At 46.3% G+C, this 17770-nt stretch overlaps 1 protein-coding gene across 1 annotated transcript in view; it reads left to right on the top strand.

Moving 5' to 3' along the window:
* The window catches only part of Afap1l1 (actin filament associated protein 1 like 1), a 56095-nt gene that overhangs the window by 10954 nt on the left and 27371 nt on the right, over positions 1-17770 (top strand). The window contains exons 2-4 of the mRNA XM_090331247.1: positions 15314-15442; positions 16279-16362; positions 16999-17096. Coding sequence (XP_090187373.1) covers positions 15314-15442; positions 16279-16362; positions 16999-17096 — 311 coding nt within the window. The remainder of the gene's footprint in view (positions 1-15313; positions 15443-16278; positions 16363-16998; positions 17097-17770) is intronic.

The raw sequence follows: 17770 nt of genomic DNA, 5'->3' as shown, positions 1-17770 counted from the left end.
CAAATATAGACAGTCTGATCCTGTATGGTAAAGTTGGCCAAACCCTGGCTTAGGCTAAGAAGAGCCCTTGTCTTGGGCACATAGTGAGAGGACTCATGAGGATGTGTGCAGGCAGAGAATATGAACCCTGTTCTCAAATCTCTAGAGTAGTGTGGGCAGGACTCCAGGATGCCACTTACCCATGTTTTCCAATTTACTTTTAGCCTCAGAATTATCATTGCAAGCAGTTAAGAGCTGCTCTACACAGAGGGCATGAAGATACTGGGCAGAGCCCACTTTATCTACCATACCCCAGTGCAGCCCCTGTGGGCCAGACCAATTCCAGAGGTCGCCTGAGAAGAGCATTGGAAACCACTTAGGGCCAGGTGCTGCTGAAGGCTCACGCCTGTGATCCTAGCTACTCAGGTGGGTGAGATCTGGGAATCATGGTTCAGAGCCAGCTCAAGCACTAAAGACCATGAGACTCTTATCTCCAATTAATCACTAGAAAACAGGAAGAGGGACTGTGGCTCCGGGGTAGGGCGGTAGCCTTGAGCTGAAATGCTCAGAGACAGCACGCAGGCCAGAGTTCAAGACCCATGACCCACAAAAAAAAAAAAAAAGAAAGAAAGAGAAAAGAAAAAGAAGCTCAGCAACAATACCCAGGTCCATAGTTCAAGCCCCATAGCCAACACCAAAAGAAAGGGAAAAAAAACCAGAAAACATTTTTATAAGCCTATTCGTTCTATTTTACAGCTGGGGAAATTGAGGTTCGGGGAACAGCATCTTTTCCAAGGTCACGTGATGGATCCCCATTGGAATTCCACAGGACCACTAATGTGGTCACATGACTTCAGCACAGCATAGGTGCATATCTGCACAGCAGAAGCCTGTGCATGGGTTTTGCAGAGCCATCAGAACTTGGAATGGCTGTGACTTGCCCTCATGGCCACAGTCCACAGAGTTTAGGGTTACTGACCTGGACACATTAATAGTACTTGCCTATGTGTCACCATGGCTGAGTCAGGGTTTGGGAGCCTTTTTTTTTTTTGGTCCTGAGGCTTGAACTCAGAACCTGAGCACTGTCTTTGAGCTTTTTACTTAAGGCTAGAGCTCTACCACTTGAGCCACAGCACCACTTCCAGCTTTTTTCTATGTATGTGGTCCCAAGGAATCGAACCTGGGTCTTTGTGCATGCTAGGCAAGCACTCTACCACTAGGCCACACTCCTGGCCCTTGGGAGCCTTTTTTTCTGATAGCACTGGAGCCAAAAGAAGAACATCAAAACTGGAGAACTGGGCATAGTAGTTGATGAGTGTAATTCCAGCTACTTCTTGGGTAGAGGCAGACTGGAAGGATTAAATGTTAGTAAGACTTCATCATAACCACCAAGCTGGGTGTTGTGATTCATAGCTGCCATCCCATTACAGGAGAGGCCATAGGTAGATCTCAGTCCAGGTTAGCGTGGGCAAAAAATGCAAGTCACTTTCTGGAAAAGAAGAGAGAAGAAGAGAACAGTTCAAGGGACTAGAAATAGGCTCAAGAGAGAGAACACTTGTCTAGCAAGCATAAGACCTTGAGGTCAAACCCCAAGAATGAAAAAGAAAAAAGAAAAGAAAAGAAAGAAAGAAAGAAAGAAAGAAAGAAAGAAAGAAAGAAAGAAAGAGATAATGCATTATTTTATTTCCTAGATACAAAGGCACAATTTTCAGAAGCTCAGAACATCTCTTACCACTGACATTAATTTATTCATTTTTCTCTTTAAAATGTAATTATTCAATAGATAAAAACATCTTCAAGCCAGTGACATCTTAGGATGGAGAAATTATGATAATTTATATACAGGCTTTCCTTTGAAGATGAAATCAGACTCCTTCATTTGTAGAATAAATATTTACCCTTCCTGCCCATTCTGGTTGAAGGGTTTGTGAGAGTAGGTCCTGCTGGTAAGAAACCAAGGGGGAATTTTTTTGTTGTTTAGCTCCACTTGAACCAAGAAGTGAACTGATCTCCTGAGAGTGTACCAGGAAGCCAGAGAGGTGAGTGGCTGTGCTACCCCTCCTGTCAGCAGCTAGGTGCAGCTGAGAAGAATACGGGGGAAAGGGACAAATTCGGCACTAGTGCTTGAGATCAGATCTTTCCATCAAAGAGAAGATAAAGAACACTTTCTAGCCAAGAATCAAATGCGTGCCAGGATGGTTTCCCAAGTAAACAGTGATGGAGAAGAAAGAAAGGCCTAGAAGATGCTCAGGGAGCAAAGCCCAGCCTGCAGCCCTGCCCTCTGGGCTAATAGAAATAAAAGAGCTCCCCTCCTTCTGTGCCTGCCCCCCTTTATACCACAGGCCCCTGACTGGGTGCGTCTGGGTCTTTTGAGGCTCAGTTACTTGTGATCAGTTCCTAATAATAGAGGAGATAAGGTCAGAACCAAGTGCCAGAGCTGGCTGTCAGTGTCAGGTTGCCTGGTCTGAGTCCAGACTCTGCATCCACTTAACCCTCTGACTCTCTGTTTCTTCAACTAAAAATGGAGTTAACAGCCTCCTATCTACCAATGATTGTGACCTAGAAGAGCCGGTACTTAACATACTAGAAGCATTCCATTCTTTTTTGAAAGCCAATACTTGGGACCAGGCACTAATGGCTACACATGCTATCCTGTGTGGGAGCCTGGGATCTGGGGGATGAAGATTTTCAAGGCCAGGCTAGACAAAAAAAAAAAAAAGTTTATCAGACCCCATCTCAACTAATAAAGAGCTGGACACAGTATGACACATTTGTCATTCAAACTATGGTGGAAAGAATAAATAGGAGAATCATGTTCCAGGCGAGGCCAGCCTCAAATCTGTTTCAAAAATAACCAAAGCTATAGACATAAAAACCTATGACTCTATAGACAGTGATTGTAAATAGACAGTGATTGTAAATAGAGATTCCCTTCTTGAACACTTGTTTGTTAAACTTGTCATTTAAAATATGATGTAAAAATCAACGTTAATAAATTCTTTAATAAAAAATGTAAAAAAAATAACCAAAGCACCAGGCACCAGTGGCTCTCTCCTGTAATCCCAACTACTCAGGAGGCTCAGGTCTGAAGATTATGACTCAAAGCCAGCCTAGGCAGGAAAGGCTGGGGGACTTTTATCTTCAGTTAACTCCCAGAAAGCTGGAAGTGCTCATCTTTACCCAAAAGAAAGTGCCCAGATCCTGAGTTCAAGCCCCAGGACCAGTAGATAAAGAAATTGGGGCAAAACAAGGTTAGATGCGTGACTTAAGGAGTAGAGGACCTGTCTAGCGAGCAGGAAACCCCAAGCCCAGTACCAGAACAAACAAAAAAAACAAAACCTGAGTATCCAGAATACATGCTTGCCTGTACAGTTCCCTTCTTAATAAATTTTAGAGGAATTGAGTGCCGGTGGCTCACCTCTGTAATCCTAGCTATTTAGAAGCCTGAGATCTGGTTATCTTGGTTCAAAGCTAGCCCAGTCAGAAAAGGACATGAGATTCTTTATCTCCAGTTAACCAGCAAAGCCATGAAGTGGAGCTGTGGCTCAAGTGGTAGAGCACCAGCCTTGAGCAGAAAAGCTAAGCAAGAGCAGACCTAGTTCTTGATCTTGAACTTAACTAAGTTCCAGAGGGACTCGAGTTCTCTCAGAACCTTCCTTCTTGCTCATTGGATGCCTTCTCCCTGAGGGGTGGGAGTTCCCCCCAGAGAGACAAAGGAAAGCTGGTATCCTGGGTTCTGGGGAGCTGTTTAGAGGTGTGAGCAAGAAGAGTTCAGATGGGTTGCAATGGGGGATGCAGTCAAGCGTGGAAATGAGAGGTTGGACAGCAGAGGCCAATTGAGAGCTGCAGCAAATACTTCGGGTGAGAACGGTATACATTTAGACTAACTTCACCTTGATGTTTAAGAATGGAGCCATTTAAAGCTTAAGCTGTCCATTGTCATGGCATTAGTGGCACAGACCTGTTAGTCTAAGTGGGATAAATAAAGGAGATATCCATTTCTGTAGCCCTTTTTTTTTTTTCTTCAATCCCCCCAGACCCTGCTCAGGAGACAGCTGGGCTTCTGTGGGGAGCCCCAGGGCCCTGGCTCAGAGCCAAATCCAGGGTAAGCTCTGGGAGGGACATGAGAAGGGAGATTTCTAAGCAGGTGGACAGTCTCATTCCTCTCCTTGCCACAGCCCTTCAAAACCAGTGTGCTTAGACCTTTGTCTTGCAAGTGACAAAAAGAAGGCTTGATGAGAGATGTTACCTGCCCAGCCACTGAGTGATAGAAAGCCAATCCCAGGTTTGATTCTGGGTGCTTCTCACCTCAGTTCACATTGTCTGCCCTCTCCCATTCCCATGCATGCCCATTTCCTACCAGGGCTGTCTGTCTGTCTGTCTGTCTGTCTGTCTGTCTGTCTGTCTCATCCAGCCCAGCCCTTCTTGGAACATCTACTTCTCCTCCTAGGCCATATGTCTGGACTGTTGATTCCTCTCTATGATGAACCCAATGTTGTGATTGTGGTGCTGCCTTTCCCCCTACCCCAATGCTCCAATGCTCAGGAGCTCTCTATTCTTGGATGTGTTACCGGAAGATTCACTGGCCCCTCCCTGCTGGTGGCCCCTCCTCTGCATTCCAGTGAGTCCCTTCCTGGGGCATCTGCAGCAACCCCAATGGCTGTTCTGGGCATCTGGCCAGCAGGGAACTCTTCCCTTGTAGATTAACAACTCAGTGAAGGAGGATGTAGAACAAATCGTCCACTCAGAAGCCAAGGACACAGTGACCTCACTGCCACATCACAGGATCCTATCACCTGCAGGAGGTGGCGTTTCAGCCAGGTCTCAAAGATGAGAGATGAATGGACACTGTCTGCTCTCTAGGGGAGATTTTATGCAAAAATAATGGCTACCTGGGTTTGCATCAGGAGCTGTTCTAAGCACATTATATAATACTCAGCTGACTCTTTATGACACAGTATCATCCCCATCTTACAGATGAAGAAGCAGACATAGAGAAGTTAAATGAATTGCCTGGGGTCACACAGCCACTAAGAAACGTCTCCAGGGAGCATGTGCCATGAGCAGACAACATGGGGCTAGGATGAGATCTCCAGAATGAAAGGAAAAAATCAGAAATGGTAAAACAAATAAGAACAGTGTGTTCCAAAAGTCCATGCAGGCATGGTGGCTCGCACCTATAATCCTAAGGGCTTAGAGGTCTGAGGTGTGGAAGTTCACAGTTAAAGGCCACTGGGGCAAGAAGTTTGTTAGATCTCTTTGCAACCCATAACAAGCTGGTGTGGTATGCATGCCCCACATTCCAGTTATATGAGAAATATAGATAGAAGGATCACAGTCTAGGCTGGCCTGGGCAAAAAGCAAAAGCCTATTTTAAAAAATGGGAAAAACCATAAAGGTTTAAGGTATGGCTCAGAGTACCTGCCTGTCTGAACTCATTTCCTACATTGAGGCTCTGTGAGCTGATGATCCATGTACACTGAACCTCTCTGAGTGGCTGGCACTGACACTCATCCCTGCCATTTGGTTGGCAAGGGGTGCTGAAGGATGGCATGTTATTAGTAATCCTATAGCTGTCATTAATTCTACTTTAGTCTTCAGGTGGTCTGACTCATTGGCCTGTGGGACTTGAGTCTCACAATAGGCCTGGGAGACAAGCTAATGGCCTATTCCTCTGTGTGTGTGTGTGTGCGCGCGCGCACACGCGCGCGCGCACGCACGAACGTGCGTACACGGTGCTCGTGTGTCTACCCTGGGGCATGAACTCAGGGCCTGGACACTGTCTCTGAGCTTCTTTTTCTCAAGACTAGTACTCTACCACTTGAAAAGCTTTTGGGTTAAAGCTTTTTGGAGATAGTCTCACAGACTTTCCTGCCCAGGCTGGCTTTGAACCAAACCAAAATCTTCATATCTCAGCCTCGTAAGTAGCTTGGATTACAGGTGTAAGCCACTAGCTCCCAAATCCTATTCCTGTTCTTAAAACGAAATGAAAGTGCTCACCAGGCACTGTACCTTGCATTAGCAAGTCTTAATGAGGAAGATCAGAGACTTCATATGCAGAAGTAGGAAGCTTAAGCTCCAAATTGGGGTCTCAGTTTGTATCTCAGTTGCTAGATGTGTGCCTTTGGGCAAACAGCAATGGCTTTCAGAGCCTCCCTGGGTCCATGTGTTGTAAAGTAACAGGTAAAAATAGAACTTAGTTTACAGGGCCGTTATGAAGATTAAATGAAGTAATCCACCCAAATACTTAGCACAACATCTGGAAATTCACTTTAAGAGCCTGCACATGCTATCTGCTTTTATTATAGGCTTTGCAGGCCTCTGCCTGGAACTGTGCTGTCCCCTACTCTCGGGTGAAGTTGATGGTGCAGACTGACCAAACCGGAAGCAGCTGCCATGTTGGTGGGGGGTGTTGAGCATGTGTGTCACCGTTTTCCACTTCCTCCTGGAACCATTTCCTTTATGAGCTAAACAGGGAAGAATCCATAGACAAAGGAACAATTCTGGGAGAGTCCAGCCATACAGTCAAAAGTTATTTCCTTGGAAGTGATGCCCAGCCCCTATGTCCTCTGTGGTCTGGAATTGTCCTGGAGAGAGAAAGACACAGCTTCCTTGGTGGCCCAGAGCTGAGAAATAGGGTGACCAAGGTGAGAGCCCTGGATGGTGCCCATGGCTCGAGCTGGGTAGATTTGCATCAACTTGAGAGTGCTGGGACAGAACTTCTAGGAAGGGCACTGAAGACTTTCTGAACCTACCATCCTAGCCTGGTTTCTGGGGACACAGCCACTGGAAACGCCCCCATGACTTTTTTCCCACCTACCTTACCTTTTACCTCATTGTCTTCCTGAAATAACAGCAACATCAGAGAACTGTGCTAGCCTACCATCCTTCATAATAAGCTGCTCCCCAACCATTCCTCATCAGCCTTTGACATCAACCCCTAGATCTGTGTCCAGCAGGAGACATACTAGGTACACACTCATGGCTAGCTACCCGGAGGCTGACATCTGAGAATCAAGATTCTAGACTAGCCAGACAGGGAAGTCTGTCTTATCTCCACGTAACCAGGAAAAAGCCAGAAGTTGCCAGACACTGGTAGCTCGTGCCTAAAATCCTAGCTACTCAGGGGGCTGAGATTGGAGGATTGCGATTCAAAGCCAGCTGAGGCAGGAAAAGTCCCTAAGAGACTCTTACTCTCAGTTAACTACCAGAAAATCAGAAGTGGCACTGTGGAACAGCGCCCCACATCCACAGTTCAAGCCCCACACCAAAAGAAAAAGAAAGAAAGAAAGAAACAAACAAACAAACAGAAGGTGTGGCTCCATTGATAGAGTCTTGAGTGAAAAAGCTTAAGGCATAGTACCTAAATCCTATGTTTTAGCTCTAATCCTGGCATGCATGTACATACACACACACACACACACAGAGAAGAAAATGTAAATAATTTACCCAAAGTTAACTTGAGTAAAGGGGAAGCAGAAGTTAGAACTTAAGATTCCATCCTGGGAGTCTTAACTTGTACTCTTCTCTCTCCATGGAAGGATATTGAGATTCCTATAAGAGCTCGTAATTAATGCGTGCAGTCATTCCAAGGTGATCTCACCACCCATTCCTGCCTCACACCAGACTATATTTAAGTCCTGGAAAGCATGGAGCACCTGCCTAGCTTTGCAGCTACAGTTGCTCTGCTACTCCTTGTTCGTTTTTGTTAATTCTTCACATGCACACGGGATCTGATCTTCCTTCTACACATGGGGACTACAGGAAGTGTTTGTTTTAGTGATAAACAATGCAAGTCCAACTGGGGACATCCCCTTCAAAATCCTGCCCGCTGCTTGGCCTTCCCCTGGTCTCCAAGAGGATCCCTTGTAGATTCAGAGGAAGGAAGTGAGGCGCCCATGGCTCGAGCTGGGTAGATTTGCATCAACTTGAGAGAGACTGTAGCCAGGGAAGGAAAGATTTCTGAATCCATAAAATGAAGGGGAGATTTCCCCGTGATGCCAGTGATCTCTGCAGATAGAATCCTGATGAAAGCAGCATTGTGGAGGAAAACCTCCTCTTCCGAAATCTTCAGTTTCTATACCTGCATAATGGGGGGACAGTTCACTTTTTCTATGAGTACCTGGATGTAAATAACACATCTCTTAAGGTGGGGTATGACTTTAGTAGTAAAGGAAGAATACTATCAATAGCTAGCCTTTATTGAGTACCTACTGTGTACTGAAGAAAGGTTTTAAACTTACATATATCAGGCCCCAATTCTACTGATGGTGTGGGCATACTTAAAGGTTACCAGTGACATACATGATGAAACCTAGGGTCATTTGTCAGTGTCTCAGATGGCTAGGAACTGGATTTAAACTCAGGGTAGTTTGCTCAGTATCTGCTAGTTATCATTACTTCCTAATTTATATGATAGACTTAAAATCCACCAACAAACACGGCCTGGCAGACCATACCTGGAATCCCAGCACATGGAAGACAGGTAGGAGGACTGTGAGTTGGAGGCCAGTTAGATCTTCATAGCAAAACCTTGTCTTCCAAAAAAAATAGGGCAGAGCCAGGAGTTTGGCCTAGTGGTAGAGTGCTTGCCTAGCATGTCCAAAGACCCGGGTTCAATTCCTCCATCCCACATACATAGAAAAAAGCCGGAAGTGGTGCTAAGGCTCAAGTGGTAGAGCTCTAGCCTTGAGAAAGTCCAAGGACAGTGCTCAGGCCCTGAGCTCAAGCCCAAGACTGGCAAAAAAAAAAAGGCAGAGCTAGGTACAGTGGCTCACGCCTGTAATCCTAGCTACTCAGAAGTCTGAGATCTGAGGATTGTGGTTCAAAGCCAGCTTGGGCACTAAAAACCATGAGACTCTTATCTCCAGTTAATCACTGAAACACAGGAAATGGGGCTGTGGCTTCGAGCAGTGGTTGAGTGGTAGCTTTGAGCTAAAGAGCTGGCCATGACCTACCAAAAAAAAAGGCTGGGAATGTGGCCTAGTGGTAGAGTGCTTGCTTAGCATACAAGAAACCCTGGGTTCAATTTCTTGGTACCACATACGCAGAAAAAGCTGGAAGTGGCTCAAGTGGTTGAGCACCAGCCCTGAGAAAGCCCAAAGACAGTGCCCAGGCCTTGAGTTCAAGGCCCAGGACTGGCAAAAAAAAGAAAAGAAAAAAAATTGATTAATGGCAGAATATACATCCCTGAATGAATTAACAGCTGTATTCACATAAGGGATACAACTTTACCAAAACAGTCTACAAGATTAGCCAAGAAAGAAAATGAAACTTGTACATCCTTTTATTTTTTTCCCTCTGGTTCTAGGGCTTGAAGTCAGGGCCTAGGCTCTGTCCCTGAGCTTCTTTACTCAAGACTAGTGCTCTACCACAGGAATCACAACTCCACGTCTGACTTTTGAGATAAGAATCTCACCGAGTTCCCTACTCTAGCTGGATTCGAACTTGGATCCTCAGATCTAACCTTCCTAGAATTACAGGTGCAGTCCCTGAGGTCTTTTGGCTCAAGGCTAGCGCTCTACCACTTTTAGCCACAGCTCCACTTCCAGTTTTTGAGTGGTTAATTGGAGATAAGAGTCTCACAGGGACTTTTCTGTTCCGGGTGGCTTCAAACCACAGTCCTCAGATCTCAGCCTCCTTAGTGGCCGGGACTGAAGGCATGAGCCACCGGTGCCCAGCTCCTTTTTTAACAAAACTTTTTGTTGCATCATTCTTTTTCTTTTCTTGTAAATACATCTTTTGACTCTGCTATGTCCTACATAGGACAGACTTGGTATTAAAATCACATTAACTAGCTGTTTCACGTCTTGAACATCAGAAGAAAAAGGTGGCTATAGAAATACACTCATTCCACTCAGTCCTCAGCATTCTGTCAGGTTGGTGCCAACTAGGAGCTCAGGTTCAAAACAGAGAAACTGATACTAATCCCAAAATACTTAAGGGTGAAACCATACCCCGTGATTGTCATGGGGAGGGAATCTTGGCACTATCATAGCATAAAACCGAGGGACAAGAGGAAATGCTTGATGATGAGTAGAGAGCAGAAGAGGGCAGGCAGGTGAGGTTGCCAAGAGAAGGAAGTCTGGTGGCTTAGGCAAAGTGCCTGGAGTAGGAGGCAGAGGAACAGAACCATGAGGGCAGCATGGACAGAGGTCTCTCTGGAAGAGTCCTAAGGGTTTGATGGCCATCAGAAAACAACTCTGAGCAATCTGAGCTCACTGTTCTAACAGATCAGACCAGTTGATATGCTCACTTGTTAAATAAAACATAGTATGTAGAAGGTTATCACTAAAATCAGGATCAAGCTTTTTTATTGGTGTGTCTGTAGTGGGGCTTGCACTTGGCCTTAGCTGTTGCTCTGCCACTTCTGGCTCCACTTCTGGCTTTTTGGTAGTTCATTGGCGATAAGAGTCTCATGGGCTTTTCTACCTAGGCTGGCTTCCGACTACTCCTCCTGAGTAGTTAGAATGACACGTGTGAGCGAACAGCCACCCAGTGTTGATAAGATATCTTTGAAGTAATACCTTGGTTCTGTCTTCCAAACAGGAGCCTTTAAGAGATGGAAATTAGGTTATTTTGTTGTTTAGAAATTAAAAAAACAAAGTTGAGTAAATCAAGGACAAAATATAGGCCCTTCATAAAACCACATTCTGGCAACTCTTATTTTCCATCTTAAAATTGCACTGGTTGCATTTTCTGACTGTGAAAACAAAGAAGATGGATTTGGCTTTGTGATCTCTATAAAGAGACTTGTCCAGTCGTGAGGTGAGAGAAAAATTTCATCTTCCCTTTCTGTTTTGTACATAGTATAATTGTAATTTATAAGCCGTTTCCAAACATTCCTGTTAATTGCAAAGTCTGAAATTGAGACCTTCTGTCTAAAGGCCCAGCCCAGGACAGGAGCTTGGCTCAAGTGGTAGAGAGCTAACCACAAGAAAGTTGAGTAAGATTATGGGTTCTAGCCTGGTATCCATCCTTGTAGACACTAACTCAGGGTTCATTATCCCTGATGTTTGCACAAGTTTTAATTGTTCCCCTCTCTTTTATTATAGAAATTGTACTTACTTCCTTATAGATCTTTAAATATATCCAAGCTACTGAATGCCCCAGGCTCTTTACTGACCTCACTGAGGGCTTTTTGATTGAAGGATTCACTTTAGGTTGTGAACCAGGGATAACATCCTAGACCCAAGTGACAATGCTTTTGGCCTGGGGCTTTATTTCTGCTAAAGAACATCTTATTTTTCTTTTGTTTTGGTGGGGAGGGTGGAGGACCTGAGAAAGTTGCTCTTAGTCTTAAATGCTACTCTCCAGGGACATTAAGCACCAGGGATCTAATCTAAATAGCTTTCTAACTTTGAGAAACTTTGTTTTTACAACTTGGAGAGTAATTATCTTTCCCCATCTTGAGTTTCTATGCCTTTCTGAATCACTTAAAAATGTGAAGATCATTTCTTCCCGGATTATCTTTGTGAACTGGTCCTAGGGCTTGAACTCAGTGCGTGGACACTGTACCTGAGCTTTTTGCTAAAGGTTACTTCTCCACCACTTGATACACAGTTCTGCTTCTCACTTTCTATTAAAGATTAAGGTCTAACAGACGGGCCAAGAGTTTGGCCTAGTGGTTAAAGTGCTTGCCTAGCATGCCTGAAGACCCGGGTTCGATTCCTCGGTACCACATACATAGAAAAAAAGCCAGAAGTGGTGCTGAGGTTCAAGTGGTAGAGCTCTAGCCTTGAGAAAGTCCAAGGACAGTGCTCAGGCCCTGAGAGCTCAAGCCCAGGAGTGGCAAAAAAAAAAAAAAAGTCTAACAGACTTCCCTGCCTGTGCTAGCTTTGAACCCCCATCCTCAGATCTCAGCCTCCTGAATAGACAGGATTACAGCTGTGAAACGCCAGCACCCAGCTTGTTTTCTTCTGGTTGTTTTTGGTGGTGGTGGTGGTGGTGGTGGTGTTTTTTGGCTTGGTTTGGTTTAGTTTTTTTGGTGGTACTGGGGAGTTGAACTCAGGATCTCATGCTTGCTAGGCAATTGTTCTACCAGTTGAGCCATGCCTCCAGACCCTGTTTTTTTGTTTTATGTTTTTACTACTTGGAATTTGCCATCTCTCCATAACACTAAACTAAACAAGTAATTAGGATGAAATTTCCCCCTGCTTCAAAATAAACATTCGACATAAAGACTTCCCTATCCAGATGTAACAGTCTGTCCCCAGAAAGCACCGATGACGCCAGGAATAAAGCTCAGATGCAGTGGGTTCGGAATCCATGAATGAAGTCTTTTCCTGACTTGGGATGGCAGAGAGCTGGTTCCTGGGTGATAGTACTTGTCCTGTAGCTGAAGGAAGTTGTCCCCCCACTTGGCTATGAGCACCCTGAGAAGAGAAGCAGGCTTCATGACCTCCTACTGCTGCAGCTATCTCATGCTTAGGCCAAAGCTAGTGTCCTGATGGGGAGGGGTACAGGGGTGTAGAGGCCCTGGGACCCTCCAGCTCACACACCTCCCATGTCACACCGGGGCACCTGGAGCTGTATCCTGGGAGCTCTTTCCCTAACAAAGTGCTGTTCCCAGCACTGAGCACCTGCACTGTTTCATCTCCAGTGCCTGTGTGAAGCAACCCCTGTTATCACCCCATTCTTGGAGGCCAAGTTGGAGGCTTAGGAATGTAAGAAATGGCTGCAGGGGCCACACCTAGAAAATGACAGATCTGGGAGAAATGGCCAGTTATCCATAAACTGTGCTTTCATCAACTCACCAGTGACTTTGTGCGATTTAACACTGGGTCTCCTTTCCCCCTAGTCAAATAGCCTATTTAATCCTCACTTCCTTTCAAATGAGAGGGCTAGACTAAGTCATCTACATACTGTATTCATTGCATCTACTGAGTGCTGATCAAGACCTAGCTCTTAGCCAAGCACTATACGTATCATGTCTGTTATAACTCTGGCTACTCAGGAAACTGAGATAGGAGGATTTGAGTTTGAAAGTAGTCCGGGTAGACAAATCTTGAGAGACTCTTACCTCCAATTAATCATCAAAAATCTGAAAGTGGAGGTGGGCTCAAGACATAGAGCACTAGTTGCTAAGAGCGGAAAGTCCCAATTTCAAGCCCTGTCTAGTATGGGAGTGCATGCATACAGTCCCACCTGACAACTCAAACAGCCACTTTCTTCTCCAGTCCATTCACACTTGGGTGATCAGAATTCCGCTAAAGGAGAAGCACCGACAAGTCAAGGTGCCATATGAAGAATGTCATCAAAGACCAGGAAGGAAATAGAAATCAGTCTCAGGAAGCGTAGGTAGGAAAGCCAGTGTGCTAAACACAGAACTCACTTGAATTCCGGTTCTTCCCTAGAAACAGCAGTGACCAGCCTTGTGTTCAAAGCAGCATAGTACAGCATCAGAAGCCAAAATATTGCCATACTCAGGCATATGCTAATAGGCACATGAAACTGTAGGACCCTCACAGCCAAAAGAAAGATGGAAGCAAAGAAATGCAAGGGAAAGAAAGGGAGAAAGGAAGAAAAGACGGAGTTAAGGACCATAGAAAGCTAGCATTACAGGATAGCATTCATTACGGGATAGTCGTTTTCAAGGCATTGTGATCTCTGGGTGTCCCCAAAATACTTTCAGTGGGAACACAGGTCAAAATTACTTTCTGGTTGTAGTTTTGTTTTGAGACAGGGATTTTTCACTATGTTGATCTAACTGGGTTTAAACTCCAGGGTTTAAATGATCCTGCCTTAGCCTCTTACTAAATGGTAAGACTAGAGGTATGCACCACTGTATAACCTACACCAGAACTACATTACCTGCTTTCTTTACACCCCCCCTGCATGAGTGTGCAGTGGAGTTTTCCAGGGTGACAGGTGATGACATGGGAGCTCTGAAGCTAAGTGGGATAAGAGCATATGGGTTCTTGTGGTTTAGAATTTCCTGGGAGCCAGGAAATCTGAGGATCACTCTTCAAGCCAGCTGGGACTGAAAAATCTGTGAGACTCTTCCCTCCACTTAATCAGCAAAAAGCTGGAAGTGAAGTGGTAGCTTAAGAGGTAGAGCACCAGCCTTGAACAAAACAAGAAAGAGGGACACTCACCCTTCCAGAACCTTGGATACTGTCCCAGGCAGTATCGTCCATGGTTAAGTGAATTGATAAAATCAGGAAAGCAACCTTCTTAGACTAACCTTTTGAGCCTTTCTTACATCCTGCATATAATGAAGCTAACAAAATATTTGAGATGGGGTTTAAGTAATAGAATAATGATAGAAGATTGAACACATCTCATAAGCATTTGGTAAGACTGGTTAGCTTTTATCATCATGTACAACTGCTTGATAAGTTACAATGCAGCCAAGTACTCACAGTTTATACCTGTAATTATAACTACTCAGGAAGCTGAGATCTGAGAATCACAGTTCAAAGCCAGCCGTGGTAGAAAAGTCTGTAAGACTCTTATCTCCAATTAACTACCATAAAACCAGAAGTGGAGCTGTGTGGTTCAGTTGCAAGCCTGGAGCAAAAAGTTCAGGGACAGCATCCAGGCCCTGAATTCAAGCCCCAAGGACTGGCATTAAAATAAAAACTAAATTAAAAAGTTACAAAGCAGAATAAGGCTACCACTCTAATAAAGCCTTTGCCTTTGGCTCTGAGGCAAACCAAGACCCCTAGTCTGCTGTTTTGGAAGACATCAATGACATCATGTTCTTGGCAGCTCATCTTTAAAGGACTTCTCGCTCTAGGATCTTACAACTCACTATGACCCCAGACCTGGGAGCTTATGAGAAACACAGAACCTCAGCTCCCACCAAATTCCCATTCTCCTGAACCAGAATTTGCATTTTGGTAAGACCTACGTGATCCCTGTATACTTGCAGGTTTTGAGAAGTGCTAACATGCATGTAGAAAGAGTGGCAGTCGGCACATTGGGCATTGGGGCGGGAAGGGTTAATGTTTCCTTTGGCTCTGGCCAAGGCACCGGAAACAGAAGGTTCCAGAGATTTAAGCACATGAACTGATGGGACAGGAAGACTCCCTTCCTGCCTGTGTCCTGGACAGCCCTGGGCTCTGGCCTGAGGCCTGCTTTGAGACCCCTGAAAGAGCAAGTACAGCATGGGACAAAGAGGCCTAAATTGCGTCTGGCTTGGGCTGGGCATAGAGTCGGAGTGAGCCCAGTCTTCAAAGTGAGGCATCTGATGTCTGACACAGAGATTGGAAGGGCCAGTCCTGGGCAGCTGTGTGAGGGCCCTGCATCTTCCTGGTACACCAGGCACTGGCCTGGCGCAGATGGGAGCAGGAAACCCTGGCCCCAGAGCCTGACTGGTCTTTCTCCCTAGTACTGGAACAGCTGCTCCCTGAGCTCACTGGGCTTCTCAGCCTCCTGGACCAGGAGTACCTCAGTGATAGCACCTTGGAGAAGAAGATGGCCGTGGCCTCCATCCTGCAGAGCCTGCAGCCCCTCCCAGGTCAGCCTGGAGAAGCCCCACTTACACACATAGCATTGCCTCTCCTGAACCTTCACTAACTCCCCCAGGCCTGTGCAGGACCCTGGTGTGTGCTTGTCACACTCTGACCCAGGGTGCTCCTGGACTTGGTTCTTGTCCTTCCCTAACAATCCTCTATTCCCAGCCTCCAGCACCTCACATGCAGAACACCCACCACACTCCCAGACCCAAAGTGCTTAACACACAACTCAGCACACACACCGAGCATGCACACACCATGTGCCCAGGCATACAATGTACTTATATACACCACACCCAGCATGCATAATACATGAGCACGTAGCGCACATACACCACACATGGAAAGCACACTACCACACAAATATATGTTCTTACACACCCTCATCCTCACGAGTTGCATCTCCCCAAATTTTGCTTGTGTCCCTGGAAATCTGCATTTCTTCCCCTACCTGTGAGCTCAGCCTCTCACCTGTCCCAGCGCTAGCCTTCCCTCGATAACACAAGTCAGAAGACAGCATGGTCTATCTCAGTAGCTCTCACAAGCCACACCAGACCCTGGTCACCCCTGGTGACTCTCAGTCTCTGTGTCTCCCAAACAGAGCTGATTGTCAGCAGCTGCCCTGACGGGACTGTTGAAAGACTGAAAGGACTAATGGGTTTGCTCCTCACTAGAGCCCATGATTCAAAATAACTAAAAATGGACTGGCAATGTAGCTCGATGACAGTGAGGAAAGTGGGGAGGAAAGGAAGGAGGGAGGGAGGGAGGGGGAAGGACACAAAAGTCTGAGATGAGTGATCCAACCCTAACTCCCTGTCCAATGTCCTTCCCCACCCAGCAAAGGAAGTCTCGTGTCTATATGTGAACACAGCAGACCTGCACTCGGGGCCCAGCTTCGTGGAGTCTCTCTTTGAAGAATTTGGTAAGCACCCTCTCCTGACTTCAGCATGAAGCCCTCTCTCCCGTCTGTGCACAGAGAGGAGAGTGCTTCACTAGACTAGGCTCAGCTCTAATGGGGCATGGCTGCAGTGCCTTAGCTGCTCTGGACCCACTCCAGTGTCGAGTGTAGCCACAATGTTACAGGAAATCATCCCTGAGATTTGAGGAAGAGCAGGAACAAATGTGCAGCCAGGTCCATGTGCCTGCTGCCACCCTCACTGGAGCTCGGGAATGAGATCTAGACCTGCGAGCACCAGAGTTGGCATTGGGAGGCAGTTTGGCATGGGCTTTCCTGGTGGGGAAGAGAGCACTGTTCACCTCAAGTAGCAAGCAACATCTCGGAACCCCTGCTGGACTAGCAATAGGGAAATCCCTGTGCCTTTGTAGCCCTGGAAGAACTCCAGACCCCATAACACAGATGATCTGACTCCATCCTGTCCCCGGGCCAGGTGAAGCAGGGGGTGGTATGGCCAGCTTACACAGCCAGGGTCCCAGGGGGTGGCTGAAGCCACTTCCTCAGGTGACCAGTGGAAAAGATGGTAGAGTTCAACTTCCGGTCATCTTCCCCCCTACCTGCTCATGCTTGGCTTCCTCTGACCATTGGCTTGGCTCTGTGTAGACTGTGCCCTGGGTGACCTCCGGGACTTGCCAGAGGACGATGGGGAACCCAGCCAGAGAACCAGCCCTGAGCCGGCCAAAAGCCCAGCTCTCAGAAGGGTGAGTTGTGGCTTGGGCCCAGTGGGGGGCGGGGATTCGCTCTCTCTCACGCCCTGGGGGCCCTCCTGGTTGTGCAGGGCCCACTGTGTCACAGTAAGTTGTAAAGTTGGGGAGAAGTGGGGGAGGGGCTGGCTCCAAAACCTAGGCTGGGGCTGCTGAGAGGTTTACCTCAGTAGTGGGATCTTTCCTCCTGACGTGGCAGATGTGGCAGAACTCGTGGTGCTTGAGAATGCTGTGTAGGTCCACTCAGGAGTGTGTAAAACAAAGATGTTACAGCAAAACTCTTTTGCCTATGTACTTTGCATAAGAAGAATTTGGATGGATCTGCTCAAGTTTTCTCAGCTCTATGACTATTCAAAGCTATGACTCTAGGGGCTGAGAGTTTGGCCTAGTGGTAGAGTGCTTGCCTAGCATGCACAAAGACCCGGGTTCGATTCCTCAGTACCACATACATAGAAAAAGCCGGAAGTGGTGCTGTGGCTCAAGTGGTAGAGCTCTAGCCTTGAGAAAGTCCAAGGACAGTGCTCAGGCCCTGAATTCAAGCCCTGGACTGGCCAATAAATAAATAAATAAATAAAGCTATGACTCTAAAGCTAGGCACTGGCGGTCCAGACCTGTAATGCTAGGTACTCAGGAGGCTAAGATTGGAAGGATCATGATTAGAGGCCAACCCA

The sequence above is a fragment of the Megascapheus bottae genome, chromosome 4 (assembly GCF_031878675.1).
Source record: "Megascapheus bottae isolate mThoBot1 chromosome 4, mThoBot2.hap1, whole genome shotgun sequence".
In the NCBI taxonomy this organism is placed as follows: domain Eukaryota; kingdom Metazoa; phylum Chordata; class Mammalia; order Rodentia; family Geomyidae; genus Megascapheus; species Megascapheus bottae.
The sequence above is the reverse complement of the archived record's forward strand: the minus strand, read 5'-3'. Positions and strand labels throughout refer to the sequence as shown.